General features: G+C 45.7%; 1 protein-coding gene across 1 annotated transcript in view; it reads right to left on the bottom strand.

Moving 5' to 3' along the window:
* Positions 1 to 22394, bottom strand: part of GABRA3 (gamma-aminobutyric acid type A receptor alpha3 subunit) — a 158583-nt gene that overhangs the window by 38512 nt on the left and 97677 nt on the right. Inside the window, exons 4-5 of the mRNA XM_027845063.1 lie at positions 16609 to 16676; positions 9318 to 9538 (exon numbers count right to left, since the gene is read on the bottom strand). Of these exons, the coding sequence (XP_027700864.1) occupies positions 9318 to 9538; positions 16609 to 16676 (289 nt within the window). The remainder of the gene's footprint in view (positions 1 to 9317; positions 9539 to 16608; positions 16677 to 22394) is intronic.

The raw sequence follows: 22394 nt of genomic DNA, 5'->3' as shown, positions 1-22394 counted from the left end.
TCTAAGCCCCATTTTATAGAAGAGAAAACTGAGGTTTAGTGACTGGGAGGAACTTACCCAAGGTCACACTGCAATAAGAGGTAGGGCTGGAACTCAAACCCAGATCTCCTTTCTACTATATTCCACTGGCTCTCAGGGAATGATTTTCAATCCACATGCTTCCCAACCGGATATTCTGTATGCACTGGGCACCCCACATGGATCATCTATCTACCCATACATTATTCTTGATGTCCTTGGGGCAGCAAGGTAGCTGGCAGCGTAATTTCCCCTTGCCATTATACCTAAGAGGCTGAATCTTCCAAATATCCACATACATTGAAGGAGGGAACCCAATTTTCTTTATTAAACCTTTCTGGAATCCTTTCAATAAGTAATATCTGACACAAGAAGCCAATGCGTCAGCAAAACTCACTTCTCCTGAACCTGCAAATTGCCAAGGCCCTGTTCATATACCTTCAAGGTACAAAACTCATCGTGTACCCTAAAGGATGAGGAGATGATGGGATGAAGACTCTAGCTATCCTGGGCCTACTAGAGCATGGGGGGTGGCCACAAACGCATCTAGCAGTGACTTAGACTTAAGCATTCACCAATACAGCTACTCTGAGTGAAAACTGCTCATTTGGTTGCTTTTGGAAGGTTGTCACAAATCCATATGTTCAACTGCAATTTTTTTTTCAAAGACTGTGTGCATTTCTGCCCAGATTGGAAGTGTTGGCCAATTGGGCCAGCTGGAGGGTGGCTGCTAGCAGCACAGCTAGGCTGAGAAGGAAGCGTTCCCCACCCACCCTTTACCCCCAACCCCAGCATTCAAAGACCTTGATTTAACTCCCGAGTTGAGGCAGGGTCACCAGTACTGGCTCCTTCACCCATCAAATGCAGAAAGCTGAATTATGACTTGGTATGCCTGTGGATTCATTGAGTGATGTATGGAAAGGGCTGCACAGTCAGGATCTTAAGAGGAAGTGTGGTGCAATGGAGAGAACCTTGGCCTGGGAATCAGAAAACCTAGGTTCTAATCTTGGCTCTACCATGAACCAGTTGCATAACCTTGAAAAAACTACTTCATCTATCTCTGAGCTTTAGCGTTCCCTGTGGTTAAAACCAAAGGGTCAGACGCTCTAAGGTTCCATCCCGCTTTAGACTCATATGATTTCAAGCCCTCCCTGTTCTTCCTGGGGCTTGTGTGTCCATGTACATAGAGCAGGCACTCTCTGTGGAAAATGCTAGTGACCTGTAATTGCCAGGGCAATACATTTCTGTACCTACAGCTTTAAGGAGATGCTTGGGAGTGTCTACCACTGGTCTACTAAGAATCCATCATCCTTAAGGAGCATTCTCACTCTCTAGTGATTGGAAGACAAGGAAACTTCCTTCTAATGTGCTGCAACTAAGGTTTATAGTGACTCATAAACAGTGTGCTGGCGCTTTTATACTCAGCTGACTGTTGTTTTCCATTTAGGATCATTTATCTCAGAAATAACTCAGTTCCATGGACAGCAACTGGAAATTGTCATTATGTATCTATAAATGCAGATGGCTTCCCTGGAAAGAGTGCCGGCTGCTTCCCAAGAGGATGTGGGATTAAAACAAAGGTGTTAATAACGTTAGAAACCACATGGGAAACTGTGCACGGAATATACTAGCTCCTCTTAAAGCCCAGGCTCCAATCCAAATTTAAATTGATATCTTCAAAAAAATAGGTTATAAGAATATGAAGCTTGATTCGCCCATCTTGGCTTCTCAAAGCGCCCCCTTGAGGGGACTAAAAGAGTAACCAGCCACTCCCATCAGAATACCTCCTCTCTTCTCACAAGGCAAGCAAATCTTCAGTCAGCCTTTTCTAGGTTCTTCTCCTACACCAACTCTTACTTCTTCTCCCTCATTACTTTCAGCGCCTGCAGAGCTGGATCATCCAACAGACACATCAAGTGGGTGGTTCAATGCTCTCATGTGCATAGAAGTCCCCGATTGCAATGGGAGATAAGGGATTAGGTTGGGGTTCTTCTTCTCCAAGACAAGAGGTTTGCCATTTTATAGCCTTGGGGACCCAGGGGTGAGTGTACTGGAGCATTAGTGACCTCTCCTGCCCTGGCTACACCATCAAGCCTACCCTCACTCATGTGAGTGGCTAAGTAATGACTGACCAGTTCAACTGAAGACCTATGTCCAAGGGTTAGGACAGGGATGGGGAGGCTGTGGCCTCGAGGCCGCAGGATCCCCACCCCTGGGTTAGGAGGATAAAACCCTCCCCAACATAAGCAATGTCCCATTTCCTTGCTTACCTCGAGATTCATCAGACCCTCATTACCTCTTATATGAGGTTCAACTTTTTCTCTAAAATGAGGGTCAGAAATTTTTGACCTGGAGTCTTGTGAATTTGTTTTTTTTAAATATTCTGATAACTGTAATCAATATAATTGATTTCCTTTGTAAAGTATAAAAAAGGATTGCAGTAGCATCTTAATTGGATGCCCTAACTCAGCACTCCCTTTCCAATCCATCCTCTATACATCTGCCAAAATAGCAAAGCCCAGCTTTGACCACAGTCCATCATTCCTCCTCACACACTCTATGCACAGCTTCTTAACCTTAGGTCCATGAACTTGTTTTGTTATTCTGAAAACTATTTGAATAGAATTCATTTCCTTTGTAATTCTATGTATTTTCTTTTGTGCATTTACAAACATCATTCTGAGAAGGGCTCTGTAGGTTTCACCAGAGAGGTAAAAGGGTCCACAACTCAAAAAAAGGTCAAGAACTCCTATTGTATGGTGTGGCTAAATTGGTCTTCTTTTTTCTTACAAGTGCCAGTCCATCTTCCACCCCCATGTCTTTGCACAGGCTGTACCCTATGCCAGAAATGCCATTCCTCCTCATCACCACCTTTCAGAATCCCTGGTTTTCCTTACAGCCCTTATACATGAGGACTTTTTTGATGTCTCCCTTTGATTACCTCGTGTTTCCTTCGTATACATTTTTTACATTCCTAGATGCATACATGTAAGGGGAGGGCACCAACACTCTAGCTGTTCCTCTCAAAAGAACATCAGCTTGGGGCAGCTAGGTGGCGCAGTGGATAGAGCACTGGCCCTGAAGTCAGGAGGACCTGAGTTCAAATCCGGCCTCAGACCAAACACTTGACACTCACTAGCTGTGTGACCCTGGGCAAGTCACTTAAACTCAATTGCCTAAAAATTAAAAAAAAAAATTTAAAAAAAAGAACATCAACTTCTGGAGGACAGGAGCCATTTCATTCATTTTTGTTTTGTGCCCTTGACTCCCCACACAGTGCTTGGTATACTTTAAAATGCTTGTTGGCTGACTGATGGATAAAAAAAAATGAAAATGTTAGCCAATGGGCAAATGAAACCTTAAGTCCGTTTTCCATTTTTGCAGTGCATTATATTAAGGGTGAGTCACTTGTTAGGGGGCGTGGATGGGCATTGCTGCTTCATTGGAGGGAATATCCAGGTTGTTGAGCTCACAAAGCCACTAAGGGTATTAGCTTTACAGGAAGATTTTTAAAGATTAATTATAATACTAGAGTTCGAAGGCGTTTCACTTGGTTCATAATATTTTATGATCAAAGTCCCAGTGCCTGAGGGTCCTCCTTTCATTTCAAGAACTGGTGACTTCATCAGCCTGGGCATTCCCTCCGTCAACCCAGATGACAGCCCCTTTATGATGTAGAAGTCCCTGTTTAGGATGAAGGAGGGGAATCTTGATGCTCCCTGAGGAATCTAGAGGTTTGTGTTATCTCCAGGATGAAGGAGTCACGAGCCTGAACTCCAGAAGCAACAAGGCCGAAAAGATAGAAATCACAAGAGGACAAAATCCTTCTCCCCGACTACTGCGTGACAGCAACTGCGTGGCTTGGTGGGGAAAACACTAGATTTGGCATCATTTGGGTTAGGCCTGAGGTCAAACCTTAGCTCTGTCACTGCACATCCTTGGGTAAGTACCTCCCTCTTTCTGAGCCTCAGTTTATTCTACAAAATGAGGGTTTGGGGTTCTTAACTTGGAGTCTGTTAACATTTTTTAAATATTCTGGTAATGGTATTTCAATATAGCTGGCTTCCTTTCTAACATTAGGAATTTGATTTTATGCATTGAAAAATCTGGTTCTAGGAAGGGGTATGTGGATATGTACCTACGTATGTATATCAACTTCCCCAGACTGCCAAGGGGGTACATGACATAAATAATCCCAAGAAGCCCTAGACTAGATGGCCTCTAGCTGGCAGAAGCAGGGCAAGTGAGCAGGCTCCTTGGATTTCCTGAGAAACTTGAGAAGCCAGAGATTGTCAGAACCCATCCAGATGGTATACTCTGTCAGAGACTCTGCTTGCCCCTGGCCTGGGGCAAATGCCCAGGCCTTATTCTAGAGAGAGTTCTGCATGGGGCCACCTTTGGCTTCTCTTGTTCCTCCCGTTTGGAATGCCTTGTGATCTCCCCTATAAACTCTCCATCCTTCGAGGCCCAACTGAAATCCCACTGCCTCTATAAAGCTCTCTCTGTCTTCTGCAGTCATTCCATTCAATTCATCACTTGTCTCCTTTGTGCTAGGCACTGTGCTAGATCCTGGGGAAAGACAAAAAGCACAACCACCTCTGCCTTCAAGAAGCTTCTATTCTACCAGGTACACACAATGTGTACCGCAGAGAAGAAAATGCAAAGCACATACAATGGTATGCTTAGACAAAGTGGTATCTAAGCTATATTTTAAAGGCATCTAGAGATTCTAAGAGGCAAAGGGAAGAAGACTGCATTCTAGACAAGGAGAAAGAGCTTGGGCAAAGGTCTAGAGGAGGAAGGTAGAATGGCACGGATGGGCAACAGCTAGTAGTCCAACGTGCTGGGGACACAAAGTACACGAAATGGAGTAGTATCTGATTAAGACTGAATAGGTAACTGGGAATCAGACTGGGAAGGATTTTAAAGGTCAGACTGAGGCTTTGCACTTTGTCCTAGGGGCAATAGGAAGCCACTGAAGCTTCTGGAACAAAGCACATTAACTCTCCCCCCTCCCCCCAACTTCTTTATAGTTTCCTATCTCTGCTACAACGGGTCATGATTGAAAGTACTCCTGGTTTTCTTTGGTGGCTCCATGTGGATTGGGATTGTTTCCCCAGCTAGATTAAAAGTTCCTAGAGGGCAGGAGCCATGACCAGGTCATCTCTGTATGTCCAACAGCACCAGGCCTTAGATGGACAGATTCATTCCTTGTTGGATGATTGACAACTGAGAGGCTTGTCTTTGGGGGAAGGACAGTTGGCATTTCTGCTAGTGTGGTATCAAGGAACAGGTAAGAATCAGGAATGTTGAGAGCCATTGGCCACCCCCCCACCCCCCCCCGAAATCCCAAGCTTCCCTCCAGGCAGAACTCCCAATACCACCTGTTCCATGACACCGTCCTGATTTCTACTCCACTTCCTAAAAGCCACTCCCTGAAAGTATTAGCACTCTCTCCCTCTTGAACTGGCATTCATGTTTAGTTACTTGTGTTCATGTCAAATCAAATTAGTCCCCACTTCCCTAGCCAACAGAATGTAAGGTCCTTGAGAACAGGGACTGCTTCCATTTTGTTATTGCCTAGCAGAGCACACGGTAGATACTCAATGATGATTGGTTGAGTTGGATTGAATGGCAAGGGCCAAAAGGGCCCCTCCTTCTCCCCTGGCCAGCCAAGCAGTTTTGGTAAATGATGTGTCAGGTTGTAGAATCACTGTAGTCTCCGTGTGAAGGGTGCTTTGTCCCACTAGCTGTCTTTGTGCTTTATTGGGAATAAAGAACAGTAAATCACTAGCAGCTATTATCTGCAGAGGGTGAGTCACTTGATATATGAGCCCAAAGAGCCAAACCAAGTGACACATTCATCTACAGAAACCCTTTGCTTTCCTGGCCTTGGATAGGGATGAGGGACAAACTAGTGCTGGCCGGAGCAGCTGGGATCTGGAGAAAGAGGACGTACCCCGGTGGTCCACTGATCACCTGCATGAAGATCTCTTACAAGGAGAGGATCGTTCACTTGTGGCCTGCAAGAGCCCATAGAACTCTGCTAGCTCAACCTTGTCGTACAGTCTTAATGGGGTGGAGGCAGCTGTTCCTGTGACTCCAAATGCAGACTTATTTTCTACTGTCTCTTTAGCACTGATCCATCATAAAAGTTGTCCTGGCTGACTGGAGAATAGAGAATCACAGAGTAGGACTGCACCACCTGGAAGGAAGCACTTAAGGCCTAAGGCCCCAAGGGCAGCCCCAATCTTCACTGGTAGTTCTTGTTCCCTCTGCCTCAAAGAATCTCTATTTACTGTGTGCATGTCATACTGACCCCCCCCCCACACACACAGACAGAATATAAGCTCCTTACTGGCAGGGCCAGTTTGATTTTTGTTTGTGTTTATTGGATTGTCCTCCTACTGCACTTACTTGGTATCTTAGGACCAGAACAAGACTGGGAAGAGGCTTAGCCCCTTAATTTACAGATAAAGGGATTGAGACACCTAGAGGTGAAGTGACTTGCCCAAGGTCACACAACCAGGGAGTGGCAATGCCAGACTTGAACTCAGGTCCCCCAACTCAAGATGCAGTGAGTGCCCTTTTCCACCAGATCATATTGACTTTCAGTGTCCTACTTGCCTGGTGCTGAGCATGGGCAGCCTGGGATTGTTGGCAGCTTTCAGGGTCACAGAACTTCTCTTATTTATGTCTCTCTCCCTAGGCTGGTGGCACCATAGAGCACTGGGCTGGAGTCGGGAAGACTTAGTTCAAATCTAGTCTCAGACACTTCCTAGCTGTGTGATCTTGGGCAAGTCACTTAACGTCTCTCTCTACCTTCGTTTCTTCATCTGTAAAATGGGGATAATAATACCAACCTTGCAAGGTTGCTGTGAGGATCAAATGAGATAAATTTGTAAAATGTTTAATCCAGTGCCTGACACATAGTAGGCACTTAATAAATGCTTGTTTTCTTTTCTTCCCTCCCTGGTGCCTAGCACAAGTCCCTGAGTCCACTGGGTGTTTAGTCTGGGGCTTACAGTGAGGGTAGTGCTGGGAAACATCCAGCTTGGAAAGCTCCATTTTAGCTGGCTCAGGAGAAACCCTGGTGCTCCCCTCCCCACCCTGGGGCTTCTGCTCTGCCAGCCCAGCCGCTTCCTGTCTTGGCCACCGGCCCTGCTGACTGTGGCTACCTGGGTCACCTTTTTCACCTGGTCTGGGAGTGTTCCTTCAAAGGGGCAGCTGGAGCCAGTCGCCTGGTATGCAAAAGTCTGGTCCTACTCTGCAAAGCTGTCAAGATTGTGGCTGTTGCTGGGGAGTGGGGAGCCACCGGGAACTCTATAGGACCTCATCCCAACAGCAGAAACAAGAAAATCCCAGGGACCACTCCCTCCCCAAACAATAAGTGGCGAGCAGCACACTTTCCCCTGCACTTTTTTCTCAGCCTGAAAGGATGAAGCCAGCTAGGTTTGGATTTGTGGGGGCGTTAAAGGTAATGAACAAGAAACTCAGGTAAAATCCCATTGTAGCAAATACCATTACAAGGAAGAGTTCCATAATAGGAAAGCCATCAGGGCTTTGTTAAGCTGATTACAAGTCATCTCATCCAAGTACTTTCTCTGGTCCCCCTCCATTTAATAGTTCTCTATAATGAAAGAGCTCAATTGTATGCTGTTTGCATGGGGAGCAGAGAGGGGAGTACATCCGAGCACCTCCCAAGGCTGTTGCCTTGTGGCCAAGTCAAGTTCACCCTTCAGCTTTGCTCGCTCCTTCCACCTCATAGGACACAAATGTTCAAAGCATCCACCCAGACAGACAGACCCAGCCTCTAGGAAAGGAGGCAGGGATGGAGTTATTAGATTCCAAACACGTCTACTCCTCTTGCTAATGTGCTCTCCGACAGGCTAAGTAGATGTTGGTGTTCATTTCCAATCCTGAAGTTTCTTTTTCTTTCAACAAGCTTTTACCAAGTACCTACCATGGAGTCCCTACCATGGAGTCGGTACTGGAAAAGGGTTTCCTAGCCCCTTGCTCCTTTCAACAAAATCCCTCTACTATAAAACAATGGAGACCCAACACAGCAAGCATTTATTGAGGTCTGCCCCCAAGAATGACCACTGTGGCATCATTGAGGGCAGCAATGGTTTTTCCCCAATCACTTTAAACCCTAAGGCCCAAAGTGATTAAATTGGGCTTTTCCAGTAGCTCCCTTGGTGAAGTAATGTGTGAGCCAACCCCCACCCCTCTAGCTTCCCAGGAAGCTTGGATCAGGCCACTGAGGGGCAGAATAATGATAGTGATGGTGTCTCCAATATTGCAGAGTGTCTGTTCCTGAAGGGTTCAAAGCCCTCTGCCAGCATTATCCACTTTGGGCTCCCAACTATGTTGAAAGGCAGGTGGCAGTGACAGACATTATTATTATCATCCCCATTTCACAGAATCAGGCCCAGGAGGAAGCATAGACAGGTTAAGTGACTTGCGAAAGGTCACAAAGTGACTCAGTTGCAAGGACAGAAATAGAATGAGGCTCTTGCTCTCTGTCTCTCCCTTTCCCCCTTCCCCATGAAGTATGTGCTGTCTGAAGAGACAGGTTTCTTCCAGGATGACATAGTAGAAGGACCCAGGAGAGCTAGGGGTTCCTGCAAGTTAAATACTTCCTCAGGATTACTGGAAGTGGCACAAATAGCCATGGAAAACAGCCTTATTTCCCCTCTACTACCTATCATGGGAGCTAGAGCCAGAAGGGATTTTAGAGATGAGCTGTTCACACATTTTTCCAGTCAAACTGGCCTGGCAGCTGTTCCTCACAAAAGCGCCTAGCTTTATAGACCATGTTTCCTCCCCACCTCTGCCTCACTGAACCTTCAGCCTTCCCTTCAAGATCCATATCAGTCAGGTTCTGCCTTCTACCTCCTCCTCCGATTTCTGCCCCTCCTCCACTTAAGATTCTCCTCCTCTTGACATTACTTTGCATAATTTCCTGTATACTTTCTATTTTCTTATTTGTGTGTCTATTGTCTCCCTCCATGGGAATGTAAGCTTCTCGAGGGTAAGGACTATTTGTATTGTTTTGTCTTTGTATTCTCATCACTTTGCACAAGTCCTGGCACATATCAGGTGCTTAAGAAATGTCTGAGTTGAATTCTTCATGTTTATCAGCTCTCCTTCTGATTCTCCAGGATGGTGTTTTGCATAACCTTAAGCCTTCCTACTTCCAAAACCCAAGGTTTCCTCTCCCTCCATGCATCGGTCTCTGAAGGCTTGAGGGGGAGGGAGAAGAGCTTTCCATCACCCTCTGCCCAGCATCCACTAACCTCATTGTGTAGAGAAGTGTCCCATTATCCACCAGCCTCAGCAGCTTATTGGGTGTGGTCATGTTATGGGCCACAGATTTCTTGCCATTGTGGAAGAAGGTATCTGGGGTCCAGATCTTACTGGCCAGAAGGTTGTTGAGTGGGAGGATCTTCATAGGCCCATCAAATTTGAGACGCTCATCATGCCAGGTCTGCCGGAAGAACACATCGATGGTATACTCCTAGGAAGGAGAAAAAGAGTCAAAAAAAGAAGACCAGGTTCTGAGTTCTCATGAGTATTTGTTATTTCTAATTCATAAATTCCAACTGATTCTTGTTCCTTCTGCTTATCTCAGGTCAGCACTAATCTATCGGATTAGTTTTAAGAGTTCCTTATGGCTTTTCAAAAGCCAACAGCTCAGATTTGGCCTGGATGATGCAACTGTAGACACTTTGACCCAATCTTACCCTTTCTGGAAGCTAGGTGGTGCAGTGGAGAGAGCACTAGACTTGAAGTCAGGAAGACCTGTGTTCAGATCCAGCCTCAGAAATTTGCTAGCTATGTGATCCTGGGCAAGTGACAACCTCTGTTTGCCTCAGTTTCTTCATCTGTAAAATGGGGGTAATAATAGTATCTACCTCCCAGCATCAGTGGAAGGATCAAGTGTGATAACACATGTAAAGCACTTTGCAAACTCTAAATGCCCTGTATAAATACTACCTATATTGGGATTTTTATTATGATATGCCCATCTCCTGGCTTGGTGACTTTGAGCAGACTATGTCCAATGCCTGGAATTGCTTCCTTGTGGCTCAGCTCAAGTGCTACCTCCCACTCTTGATCTGCCCAGTTGCTAGTGCCTCCCATATCCCATATTCACACCTGTCAGGTCCATCCCCCTTCTCCCCCCCCCCCCCCCCCCCCCGCCCCCATTGATCTTAAGCTCCTAGAGGGAATGGACTATTTGGTTTTTCTCTCTGTATTTCTGGTCCCTAGCCTGGTGCCTGAGCCCATTAAGTGCTAAATTAAGGCCCATTGTTATGCTGGTGACAATTAAGGGCTCCTCTTGCTGGGGGGCTTGGACGATGAAAACAATTCACAAATTCAATTCCACAAACATTGATCAAAGCCAACTTGGCTCAGGACACTGGGGTTAGGGGTGCAGAGATGAGAATTCAATTCAACAAGCATCTACTACGGTACTCCTACTACAAGGCACTGTGCCAGGTGGCTTTTACCAGTCCCTGCCCTCAGGAAGGTTTCATTCTACTGGAAAGCACAAAAGGTACAGAAGTAAGCAAGTGCCAAGTTCCTTCACAAGAAAGAGAGCACTAATGATTGGGTGTGATCAGGAAAGGCCTCATGGGGCAGGTGACACAGAGCTATGCCTGGGAGGAAGCCGGGGATTCCAAAAGGGATTCACCAAGAGATGAGAGAGGCCCTTCATATACTGATTGTCCAGCAGGAGGAATCACACATCTAGGATTGGGGAGGGGAGGGGGAATGGACTTTATGAAGCATCTAGTCTTACTTCCTCTATCTTACAGATGCAGAAAGGGAGAACCAGAAAGGGGAAGAGACTCCCTCAAGGTCACCCAACTAGTAAACAGCAGAGGGGGTACTACCTAAGTATTGGGGTCAGTGATGTACAAAGCAGAAAATCTCTTAATAGATACTTGAGAGTTGACTTAGTCCATACAATGGACCATGATAAAATATGGATTTTCCTAAAACGATGAGTCTTCTAAGTATGGAACAAACAAACTTGAATATAAAAAGTTTTGTTGGACTTGGTTTAGGGAAATTCAATTTATGCAAGTCATCGATAGAAATAGGGCTATTTTGGGACCCTGAGGACACCTTCTTTACTCTGCAGGGTGACACCAGCAGCCTGATCTCAAGATCGGAGGGGCAGAGAACTGGGCAGAAGTCCAACCCTGGAAGCTGGCTATGCAAACCAGCCCCTCTTCCCCTGGGTCGGCAGAGAGGTCAGGCTGCTTTCTCAACAGTTAGAAACCAAAACAGGCCCACCAAAGCAAGTATACAGTGTCCTGGGTACCTTCTCAGGGTGTTCCGAGCTATGGCACTGCATAGCAGAGACTCGGCAGCCTCCGTCCTGGGGAAAAAGGACTGCAGCCATTCTGCTATGCCAGCGTCATTATAGTGCTGCTTCAGCTCGAACACCGTCTGGTGCCCCAGCCCCCGAGAGCCTGCTTATGTACTGCTGTTGTCCCTGCCTCCCCCCACCCCAGCATTCCTGGCTCCCTTATTTTGAAACCTCATTTCTTTTTTTTTTTCTTGATGATTCAAATATCTCTAGGTACATACATATAGATTTCAAAGCACACACACGTACCTCCTTTGCTCCTAAAATCAGCTCTTGGAGGGCAGCAAGGCAGGGAACATTACCTCCATTTGAAAGATGAGGAAATAATAATGCCGACAGTAATCATAGTAATAATTTAAGGTTTGCCAAACACTGACATGCATTTGATCCTCACAACAACCCTGTGCAGTGGGTTCAATTATTAGTCCTGTACAAAGAAACTGAGGCTCAGTCTAAGAGGTTAGATGGCTTGCCTAGGGCCATATAGATTCCATGTCTAGTCTTCCTCACTTCAGTGCCAGTTCCCTATCTATTATGCCATGCTGCCAACAGGAAACAGAGGTTGAGGGGTCAGGGTGGATAGCCCCCTAGAGCACCCCCACTGGCAGGGCTTGCCATATTGTGAGGTATAGTCAGCCCAACTCTGAAGATGTGTGCCTCCTTCTAAAGCAAGGTGCCAGAGACTAGAGTAAAAGAAAAAGGGCAGGAAAGTGCTACCAAAGAGGTCCTGAGGGAGGCAAACCCTCCCCTTTCTTTTTTCTCCCTAGAGCAGGGGAAGGCTTGAAATTGACAAGCCAGCTTCCCTCCAATGGTCATGAGGCAGCTAGCTCATCAGTGTCAAGCCCAGGGACATCAGGAAATGCACCTGGCATGGTCCCTGGCCATAGTGCTAACTTGTTTTTAATTAGCATTATTTTTTTTCACTTTCCAGTCCTCAGGTATTTTGCATAACATTTTATAAGCCATTGTCAGGTGAAAATGGATGTCATCTGACTGTTCTTTAGAATGCCTCTGGTAATGTTTCCGAATACCTCCTAATTTCCCAGGCCTCCATTTTATTTTCCTTGTTAAATAAGATGGTCAGGCTTCTGATTGGATTGTGGACTTACAACACCACTTTGGTGTCCTATATAACCCGGGAGGCTCCCTGTGGATCACTGTCAGGAGGTGTTTTCTACCTAACAGATGTCTGAGTGGTACAAGTCCCCTCAGGACAGGATCCTGAAGTTTACAATACCTACAGAAATGTTGCACAGCTCTTCCCTGCTTACTCTTCCCCTGACTCTCCTGACAATCTTTCCTCTGGATTTTCTGTGGTAGCTCTTTTTTACTTCAATCAAGTATTTGAGCCCCTGATGGGAGTGGGAACTGGGATGAAATGGAGAAGGAAAATCCTTGGGATTGAGGAACAGGCACATAGGTCTTCCAGGTCAGTCATTCCCAAGGAGGGAAGTCATTCCTTATCTGGGAGGCAAGGCAAGGGATATTTTACTTACCATCTTTCTACCTTCTCTCAGGATATTGATAGGTCAAAGAGCATCAAGAAGAGAGTGCCTAAGACAGTGTAGGGCCTTTGACTGTGCGAGAATCCACTACCAAATTGGAGAAGAGGAGATGGAAGGTAATACAAGGTCTGTGTTCAAGTATTTCTAGGGAAGAGGGATTGTAAATGTGTTCTGCTTGGCTGCAGAGAGGTAGATTTGGGCTTGAGTATAAGGAAAATTTTCCTGATGCTTAGAGCTGCCCCAAAGTGGAAAAGGTTGCTTTAGGAGGGAGTAGGTGTCCCTCACTGACAGCCTTCAAGTAGAAGCTGAATGGCTAGTTGTTGGCAATGACATAAGAGGAAATATTTTTGAGTTGGTGATTCTGTGAGTGGATGTAGTGAGTTCTTCTTCATTGGATGGTGGACAAGCACATGCTGGATGACCATTCACCATGAACTCAGTAGAAGAGATTCCTGTTGATATATGGCTTATACTAGTTCACCTCTCAGGTTCCTTGCAGATTCTTTGTCTCTGTCTTTACAACTTTTGGTCAGCCAGGCATGTGCCTTAAGGTTCAAACTGGTCCCACCAGCTCCCCTCCTTAATTGGCGAACACTTGTGTCTGCTTACTTCAGGGCTTTCTCCAGAGAGGTAGGAAAGAGAGTGGCCTCCTGCCTTTGGGGGCCAAATATCCCTCTGAGGTCCAGGAGAGCTCTCCTCCACGTAAACAAGGTATCCCAGCAAGGGAAATGCAGTTTAGTTCAAGAAACATTCCTCTCTGGAGCATCGATGAGCTTGGAGTATCCCCATACATCCGCCAAATAGCAAATTAGGAAGGAAGCAAAAAAAGCCCCAACCCAAACCTATAACAAGCGTGTTTTCTACTTTCCCTCCAGCTAGAGTTTCCCCAGTTCCTCAGAGATATTGTAAGACTGCAGAGGAGCTAAAAATAACTCTGGAGAGTTCTTTGTCCAGAGTATAGCCTCCAATTTGTAAGAGTGAGCATGTAGTCTTAGCTCAATCATGAGTAGCAAAGACAGAGAGACAACAGGAACGCTGAACTGCCATCAGGAAAATTGTCTGGCGATCAGAGCTGACTGTCTAGAGGCCCCAAGGTGTTTGTGGATGCCATGCCAAGGGTAACTTTAGTTTCTTCCTCACGACGAACTGCCACCAATTCATGGCAACTAGTCTGGAAGTCAAAAGAAATCCTTTAGCCTTTTCTGAGCTATGTGGCCCAAGGAAGTCACTCCCAGCTTGGAGCCTAGAAAATGGGGAGATCTCCTTCAGGTTGGTGGGGGTCGGCATGCCTGGCAAAACTTCAAGCCCCTACAAATGGTTAAACAGGCTGCCAGCAGGAAATAAGCAATCTTCCTTCTAGAAAGCATATGGCTGCCCACCAACAAGTTAGTAACCTCTTTGAAGGGAAGGACAGTGTCTGGTACTCTGGCCAGATCTTTCAAACACCTCACACTGTTCCAGGCCCCAAGGAAGCACACAATGATCCCATACTTAATAAACACGTACTACATCACAGGCACTGTGCTTAGGTGTTGGAAATACAAAGACACAAAATGAAACATCCCCTATCCTTATTCGGGGTTGGGGCGGGGGGAGGAAGTATCAGTGTCACGTAAACAGGTAAGCATGAGACAAGGTGCAGTGTGATGAGAGCAAAGGAGAGAGCCAGACAAACTGGCAAACTGGGGAAAAGGGCAAAGAGAAGAATGCTTTCTGCTAGGGACATCAAGGAAGGTATTTGTAGAGGAGTCAGCACCTGAGCTGAGGCCTGAAGAGAGGATTCTGAGACAAGAAGATATGTTGAGTTTGAGAAATGGCTAGTAGGCTAGTTTGGCTGGTGTGGAGGGTGAATGAGGAAAATAATGTAAAATAGATCTGGAAAGGTAGGCTGGAACCAGGCATCAGAGGGATTGAGTAACAGGCAAAGGTTTCTGAACAATGAACTGATATGGTGTCTTTGGAATATTAATTTGGTAGCTTGAGGAAGCTGGACTGGAGAGAGAGAAGCCAATTAGGAGGCTGTCATAATTGTCTGGAGAGGTGATGAGGGCCGGAACTCTGAGTGGGGGGGCATAGCTTGGAGAGATGCTGTGGGTTAGAATTGACATCTTGGCAACTAATTACATGTGGGGAGTGCAGGAGAGGGAAGGATCCAAGAGTATCCCAAGGTTATGAGCTGGAGAGCCTGGCAGAATGGTGGTGCCCTCCCTAGCAAGAGGAGAGTTAAGAAGAGGAGGCAAGTCAAGTGACTGCTGTCCATTCCTTAGCCATTCATAGATCAAGAGTCTCTGGGCATTGAAAGGGAAAGTGTTCAAACACATGTATTGAATGAGTTTCTCTGATATGACCATTATGGATGATTATAGACTACAGAGAAGCTTAGGACATTGGTCCCCTCCTCAAAGAGCTTGCAATCTAGTTTGGAAGAGAAGATACACAATTACAACACAGATGACTGGAGAGTAATCCAAAGCAGTGGGTAATAAAGTGGTCCCACAAAGTGGTGGGACTGCAAGGTTCCAGAAGTCTTTGGAGAAAGAAGAAATCACTAGGGAGCCTTGGTACCTGGGCAAGTAGAGGGGCAGGGCATGAGCAAATATGAAACAACATCAATGATTATTTTGAAAAAACCAAACTGACATTTTCAAGGCAACTTTTCTAATTGGGTTTCAACAAACAATGATTTTGTTTACATATAATCTTCAAAATTAAAGTTTGAAGGATATCTTCCTTGAATACATCAGATTATAATATAAGCATCCTATTCTCACCCCACACCTACTACATGTGTGGTACAGTGGAAAGATTGCTGGATTGAGCTGAAATCTCAACTCTCCCCTCTAGGCCTCAGTTTCTCATCTGTGAAGTGAGAGTTAGACTGGAGAACTTTCAAGCTCTCTATGACCAATTAATGCTGACCATTTTAAAATGAGCAAAGGCCAGTTTTCTACGAGAATAGGCAGGAAAAAATCCCTTAATATTTTTGTTGTTGTTGTTGTTTTTGTTTTTTTTTACCAAATATTGGGATTTCTGTAAACTTGGAGTAATGTTATTTGATGTAAATCCATGTATACATATTCAAATGAAAGCTTGAGTATTGAGTATAACTGTAGGTTCACCAATATCCTACAATGTATTATTAATCTTCATCCAGGTAAGATCACAGGAATTAGATTCAGAAGGGTCTTCAGAAATCAGTTGGTCTGACCCCTTCATTTTATAGAAATCAAAGAAATAAAAACCACCTGAGGCTCAGAGTGAGGCAGTAATTTGCCCCCAGTGACATAGCCATATAATAAGTAGCAGAGTCAGGTTCTGCAAGTCTAAAATCTTTTTTTTTTTTAGGCAATTGGAGTCAAGTGACTTGCTGAGGGTCACACAGCTAGTAAGTGTCAAGTGTCTGATCTGAGGCCAGATTTGAACTGAGGTCCTTCTGACTTCAGAGCTGGTGCTCTATCCACTGTGCAACCTAGCTGCCCCTACGGTCTAAAATCTAATGTCCTTTCCACCACACCAGACAATTTCAGGGAGGTGGTGAGGAGTATGGCATATCCAAAGAGTTAAGGAAAGGTAGGACGGCACCAGCAGAGAGCCAAGTATGTTACCCGAGAGATAAGATCTCTTACAGCACAACGTCTATCCCAAGTTTCTACTTTTACTTCCCTTCTAGACCTTCCCTGGACAGGAAACGGTACTCACCATGTCTGTGTCGGAGACAGGGCCAAAACTGGTCACGTAGATGTCCGTCTTGACTTCAGTGACAGTGTCTGGGGCAGAGAGGAGAGAGAAAGCATGGCACCACCATTTAAGAGCTGTTTGCCTTGGCCTAGAGAAGCTTTTAGTGCTTATTGCTAGTTGTGTTCTTTCTTAGCATGCCACCAGAGTGCTGAGCAAGTCAATCTGATTCCCACGACTACATCCTGAATGCTGGCCAGCAGTCACAGCCTGTCTTTGGGAAGGGACACCAACCACGTGAGTCAACCCAAAGAAATTCCTCTCTTGCCAAGCCTTATCTCTCAAAGGACCTTGTCTCTCAAAGGACAGTGTGCCTACTGTACAACCAGATCCATCCCTCTACAGAGTGATTCTGGGAAAATCCAGGAAGATGGAGAATGACCATATTTGCTAGAAAACTTGGGAAGTCTTGAAAATCTGCATCAAAAGAAAGGGGATTCCTTTGGTCTCAAACTCCCAAACCCCATTCAGTGTGATACCAGGCCTAGACCAGAGCCATGAGATGAACCTTTGAGGGAATGCGAGAGCCTTCCCTTGCCACAGCCATCCCCAGGAGGTACTGCTCTGGGCCCAGACATTCCCTAGTAATTTAGGAGGTTCCCAGTAGGCCAGGTATGCCAGAAGAACATCTAGGATTCTAGCTGGTTTGAGGAAATCTTGGAGTGGTGGGGGTGAAGGTATAGGAAAACAAAACCTCTTCCCTGAAAGGCAATATGATTCCCAAGATATTTGCCAACCCCGCCCCTCCCACCTAGGGCCATGCAGCAGGGAGTAGAAAAGCACAGCTATGTGCTATCTAGTCTCCTAGAGCCTAGAGATATGTGCAGCCCAAGCGAGAGGAGGAATACACACACACACACCGAGACTGGGAGTAATAGAGACAGAATTCATGTGTCTTGTTTATTTTGTTTTGTTTTTAAGAAGAGGGGAACCTAGAGAGGTATAATGCAAATGAGTTACAATCATGATAGTTTCAAGGAGGAAAGGTTAGTGAAACTAGGGCATTTAGCCTGGGGAAGATAACACTTGGGAGAGAAGGGAAAGGAATGATAATCTCGAATAATAATAATCTTGAAGTCTACACTGTCACCCTAAAAAGGATCTCCCAAATCCCCTTGAAATCTAAAGAAGACAAAAATGAAGACATAGTTTCGAGGGATGAGCAAACAATGGGATTCCTATCAACTAGGGCTGTCCCAACAGCTCCCCTATAACTGTAGGTGAACCCTGGATGACCAAGAATGCTGTGGAAGGGAGCGTTGCTCAGGTAGAGGCTGGACATGGCCTCTGTGGTCCCTTCCAACTTGGACATCCCACGATGATGTAAGTTGCACCCAAGGCCCCTGGCTAGGCACACAGTTGAACTTTTTGACTCTTAGGATGATGAAATGCTGGGCCCCAGTCAAAGGAGACTGAGCAATGTTTAAAAATGAAATAGCTGACCATCTGTCTAGGCCAGATGATCTCTTGAGAGCCCATCGGATCTATTATTCATGGCATTTCTCCTTGCAGATATATAGCTGTGCAAAATACATCATCTCCCATGATATTAATAAGCATTTATTTAATGTCTTCCTCCGCCAGCTGTGCTCCACCGTCAGTTTTGTTTATGGCAAACTGCTTCAGTCACCACTTCCTCCTGTACTTTCGGACAGTCCCAGAGGGTCCTATGGCCTACATCAGCCTCAGTGTTGGTTGAGGCCAGGACCAAAGGTGCTAGGAGTGGCTTGCTGGCTGATTGCCTACCTGCTTGCCTGTCTGTTGTCTCCCTTTAGGACTGCTTTTGAAGGAGTCCTTCCTGGAGTGGATACAGCTCTTCACAGCCAGCCCCCCAGTCAGCAGTCCCTTAGCTCACCTGTCACTCAGTTCTATTCCATTGCCTTCAACAAGCATCAGTAAGTGCCTACTATGTGCCAGGCACTGTCCTAGGTTCTGGAGAAATAAGGACATGAAGGAGAAGTAGTCCCTGACCTCAAGGAGCTGATATTCTATAGGAATCTACATTCCTGGCTAAGAAAAATGGATCCTCCTGATCCCTTCCTATGGATAGGGAATGGTCCATTAGGAAGAGCAAAGTTTTCCACCTAGAAGTCATCACCAGTTGCTTTCTTGATCTTCTCCACTATCCTCAGGTACCGACATCATAGAAATCTGAGAATGTCCAAGCTGGAAAAGACCTCAGAGCTCATCTAGTGCGATCCCTTATTTTACAGATGGACAAAAACAAGGCAAGAGAGGTTAAGTGACTTTTCCAAAGTCACCCAGCAGATTAATGGGAGATCTAGGCCTAGAAATGAGGTCTCTGGGATTTTGTTTGCCCCTTTATTGCCCAAAGCCTTATAGCTGCCTGATGAGAGCTTGGAAAAAAAATTACTCCCAGTCCTCTTGGCCTATTAATATTTGCAATACACTCTCTTCCACAGTTAACTTGTGAGGGAGACAGTACAATCATGACCTTCCATTTCACAGAGGAGAAAATAGACTCAAAGAAGGTAGGAGCCTTGCCCTTGGCTGTTCAATTTGTGAAGTAGGGTTTGAACCCACATTTCCTGCTTTCAAGTCCAACACAATTTTTTGTACAACAGGCTGCTCCCCCCCCAGAAACCATTCTATGGAACAACCTGGCTGGGTGTTGAAAGCACAGACAAAATTCAACCATGGGTGTTCATGTTTATGGCACTTTCAAATGGTTAAACATCAGAAACATATCATTTTAACAGGTGAACTGATATTAAAGAAGATGCATTAATATCTGCCTTGCTACTGAAAATTTCTATTTGTGTTGTCTCCCCTACTAGAATGTAAGTTCCTTGAGAGCAGGTACTGCCTTGCTTTTCTGCTTGTATCCCCAGAGCTTAGAAGAGTGTTTGGTACAAAGTAAGCACTTAATAAATGCTTTACTAATTCTTTCATTTGTGTTGGGGTGGGGTTGGTATAGTGCCTCCATACTGGCTATCTCTGTCCCCTGAAGTATAATTTTTAATGGAGTGCCTTATTCTCAAGAGTCAGGAGGATAGCGGAGAACCAGGATACATATAAGGGGCAGGGATGAGAGGTGGGACGAGGATCTGAGGCATTGGCCTAGAACAACTGCACATGGCCAAACTGGATGGCCAACACTTCTCTTCAGACTACAAGACATTGTATTGGCACAGGCAGGCTAAAGAGTGAGTGTTTATGGGCTAGACATTTCAAAGGAGGAGGCGCACACCCCTTAGCTATGCGGTCCTGTTGTCCTGCACTCTTCCCCACATACCTGGAGGATGTGGCCAAGAGCTCGTGTTGGGAATCTACTCAGGGCCTCTTCCTCAACAGAACCTCTCCTACAAGTGCTCTCCAGCTCCCCAAATCATCCTGGCCTAACTCATTGGGATCTCTCCCCTTGTTTCTCCCTACTGGATATTACATTCATCTGTCTACATGGCCCGAGTAGACTGTATACTACTTGAGAGGAGGTACAGTAGAATGGATAGAGGCCAGACTTGCAATGAGGAAATTCTTGTCTAAGTCCAGTAGCTCTCCCTGCTTTGACCTGAGGACTCTAATGGCTGAGTTTACAGAATCACAGCATTGGAGCCTAGATTGGCTGTATGACCCTAGGCAAGTCACTTATCACCTCAGTATCCCCAGGTAACTTTTTCCATAGAGCCAGAAGAGCTAAGCTTCAAATTGCGGCTGGGCTACTTATGGCCTGTGGTATTATGGGTAAGTCCCCTCATCTCTCTTATCCTCAGTTTCTTTTCATTGGTTCTTAAATTGGGGGGGGGGGGAGAGGGAGGTTCATGACCCCCTCCATGTTTAAGAAGTGCTGGAGGGGTCACTAGTGGAAAAAGTTTAAGAAGCCCTGTTTTAGGTGTAAGATGTAGAAGTTAGTTCACTTCTTCCCTTTCAGCTTTAAATCTATGATGCCTGGGGGTAGAGACAGCCATTTTTTTTCATCTCTGTATGCCCACTGCCTGGCAACAGGCCCTTCATAAATGTGTGTTGACTCAGGTTATCTATAGTAAAACCCCAGTGGAGGCTTACTTCAGGAGCTGAGAGACCACACTTTGTGGCCAGAAGTGAATGCATTATCTTTGCCCCCTACTCCTCTTCTCTTGCAAAGTTCACTATTTCTATATAAGGTACAAGCATCCTTAGAGTCTCCTGACTTATAATCTCACCGTTATCTTGAACTCTTCACTCTCTCTCCTCCCACATAGCTAATCAATTGTCAGATCTTCCCATTTCTACCTCGACCCCATCTCCCACATCTGACCCTTTTCCTCTCCCCATCTAGCTACCACTTTAGTCTAGGCCCTCATTGCCTCTTGCCTCTTGCCTGGATTGTTGCCACAAACCTCCTAATCATGCTCCCAACCTCAAGGCTCTCATCGCCCCACTTTATCATCCACACAATTGCAACTATGACTTTCCTTAAATACAGATCTGACCATGTCCAGCCCTTACTGGGTCTCAACTCTAGCGGCTTCCTATAGCCTCAGATCAAACATAAACTCCTGTTTGACTTCTGAAAGGCCCTCTCATGATGTCTCCAGCACCAGCCCCTGAAACATTACTCTCTTTTCCACACTGCGATTCCACTGAACTAGCATCCTCCTGTCCTTCACACATGACACTCCATGCTTTTGCATTGGCCATGTCCTATGCCTGGAATGCCTTCCTCCAATGTGCAGATTAAGCACCCCCCTCTTCACCAGCCTTTGTGATCTGCCCTTCTTCCCTAACTACCTTGTAGACACCTACTTTGTATATATTTCTATGCATTATTTTTATATTTAGTCTGTGTGCAGTTATATATATTTATGGTCTTCCCCTTAGGAAGATTAGCTCCTTACAAATTGTGTTTCATCAATTCTTAGTCCTATATCCCCAGGGCTGGCACATAGTAGGCACTTAATAAATGCCTGTTGACTGATTAAAATTACAATAGGGAATGGGCTCCCAGGAGCCTGAAAGAGGGGGGCCCTGAGTTTGCCAAGTACCAGGCAATGACAGGAGCAGAGGTTTTTAGGGGAAAGGAACATTGAATTTAATCTAATCTGCTCGGTAAATTTAGCTAGGATTTGTCCTGCCATCTCAAACATCTTTTTCTCCATTTGTTCGTCATTTGTGAGCATTCTCCCCTCTCTGCAGAAGCCCCTCTGTTCCTCATTTCTCACTAATATGGGCTCTGCCTGCTTGCCCACCCACGCTCTCTCTGTGTCCTTCTCCCTCCCTCCCTAGTGCTGGATGGCACTTTGTTTTCCCTGAGCTGGAAAATGGGAGGGACAGCAGGCTGGATAGACGAGGGGATCTAGAGGCTTGCTGCACAGAGATCTCTAGCCCCGACCAAGTAGGGCTTTTCCTTGGAGGAGGCCAGGGATCAGTCACTACTTTGTGTCTCAAGTGGTTGGATCAGATCCTTCCCAAGCAAAGAGGAGATGTGTGCATATCAAACTGCCATTCCCCAGGAACCCTCAGTTTCTGGTTTCCCCCACCTCCTCCATTGGCTCCATCTTATTTAGGGACTGGAGCTATCACTTCTCCCAAACCTTAACCTTGAGAATCCCAACTCCTAATGCCAAGAGATGCCACACATAGATGAGTGGTAATGGAAACAGTACACTCCAGGTTAGAAAGCCCTTTTATCACTACAACCCTAGGAGCTGGGGAGTCAGATGCAGTATTATTCTCTTTTGACAAATGAGGAAACTGAGGCCCAAAGCAGTGAAGTGGCTCCCTCGGACTCACACAGATAGTAAGTACTG

Source organism: Vombatus ursinus, unplaced genomic scaffold (genome assembly GCF_900497805.2).
Source record: "Vombatus ursinus unplaced genomic scaffold, bare-nosed wombat genome assembly UNPS02014951.1, whole genome shotgun sequence".
NCBI classification, from domain to species: Eukaryota; Metazoa; Chordata; class Mammalia; order Diprotodontia; family Vombatidae; genus Vombatus; species Vombatus ursinus.
This window is presented reverse-complemented; position numbering and strand designations above follow the sequence as displayed.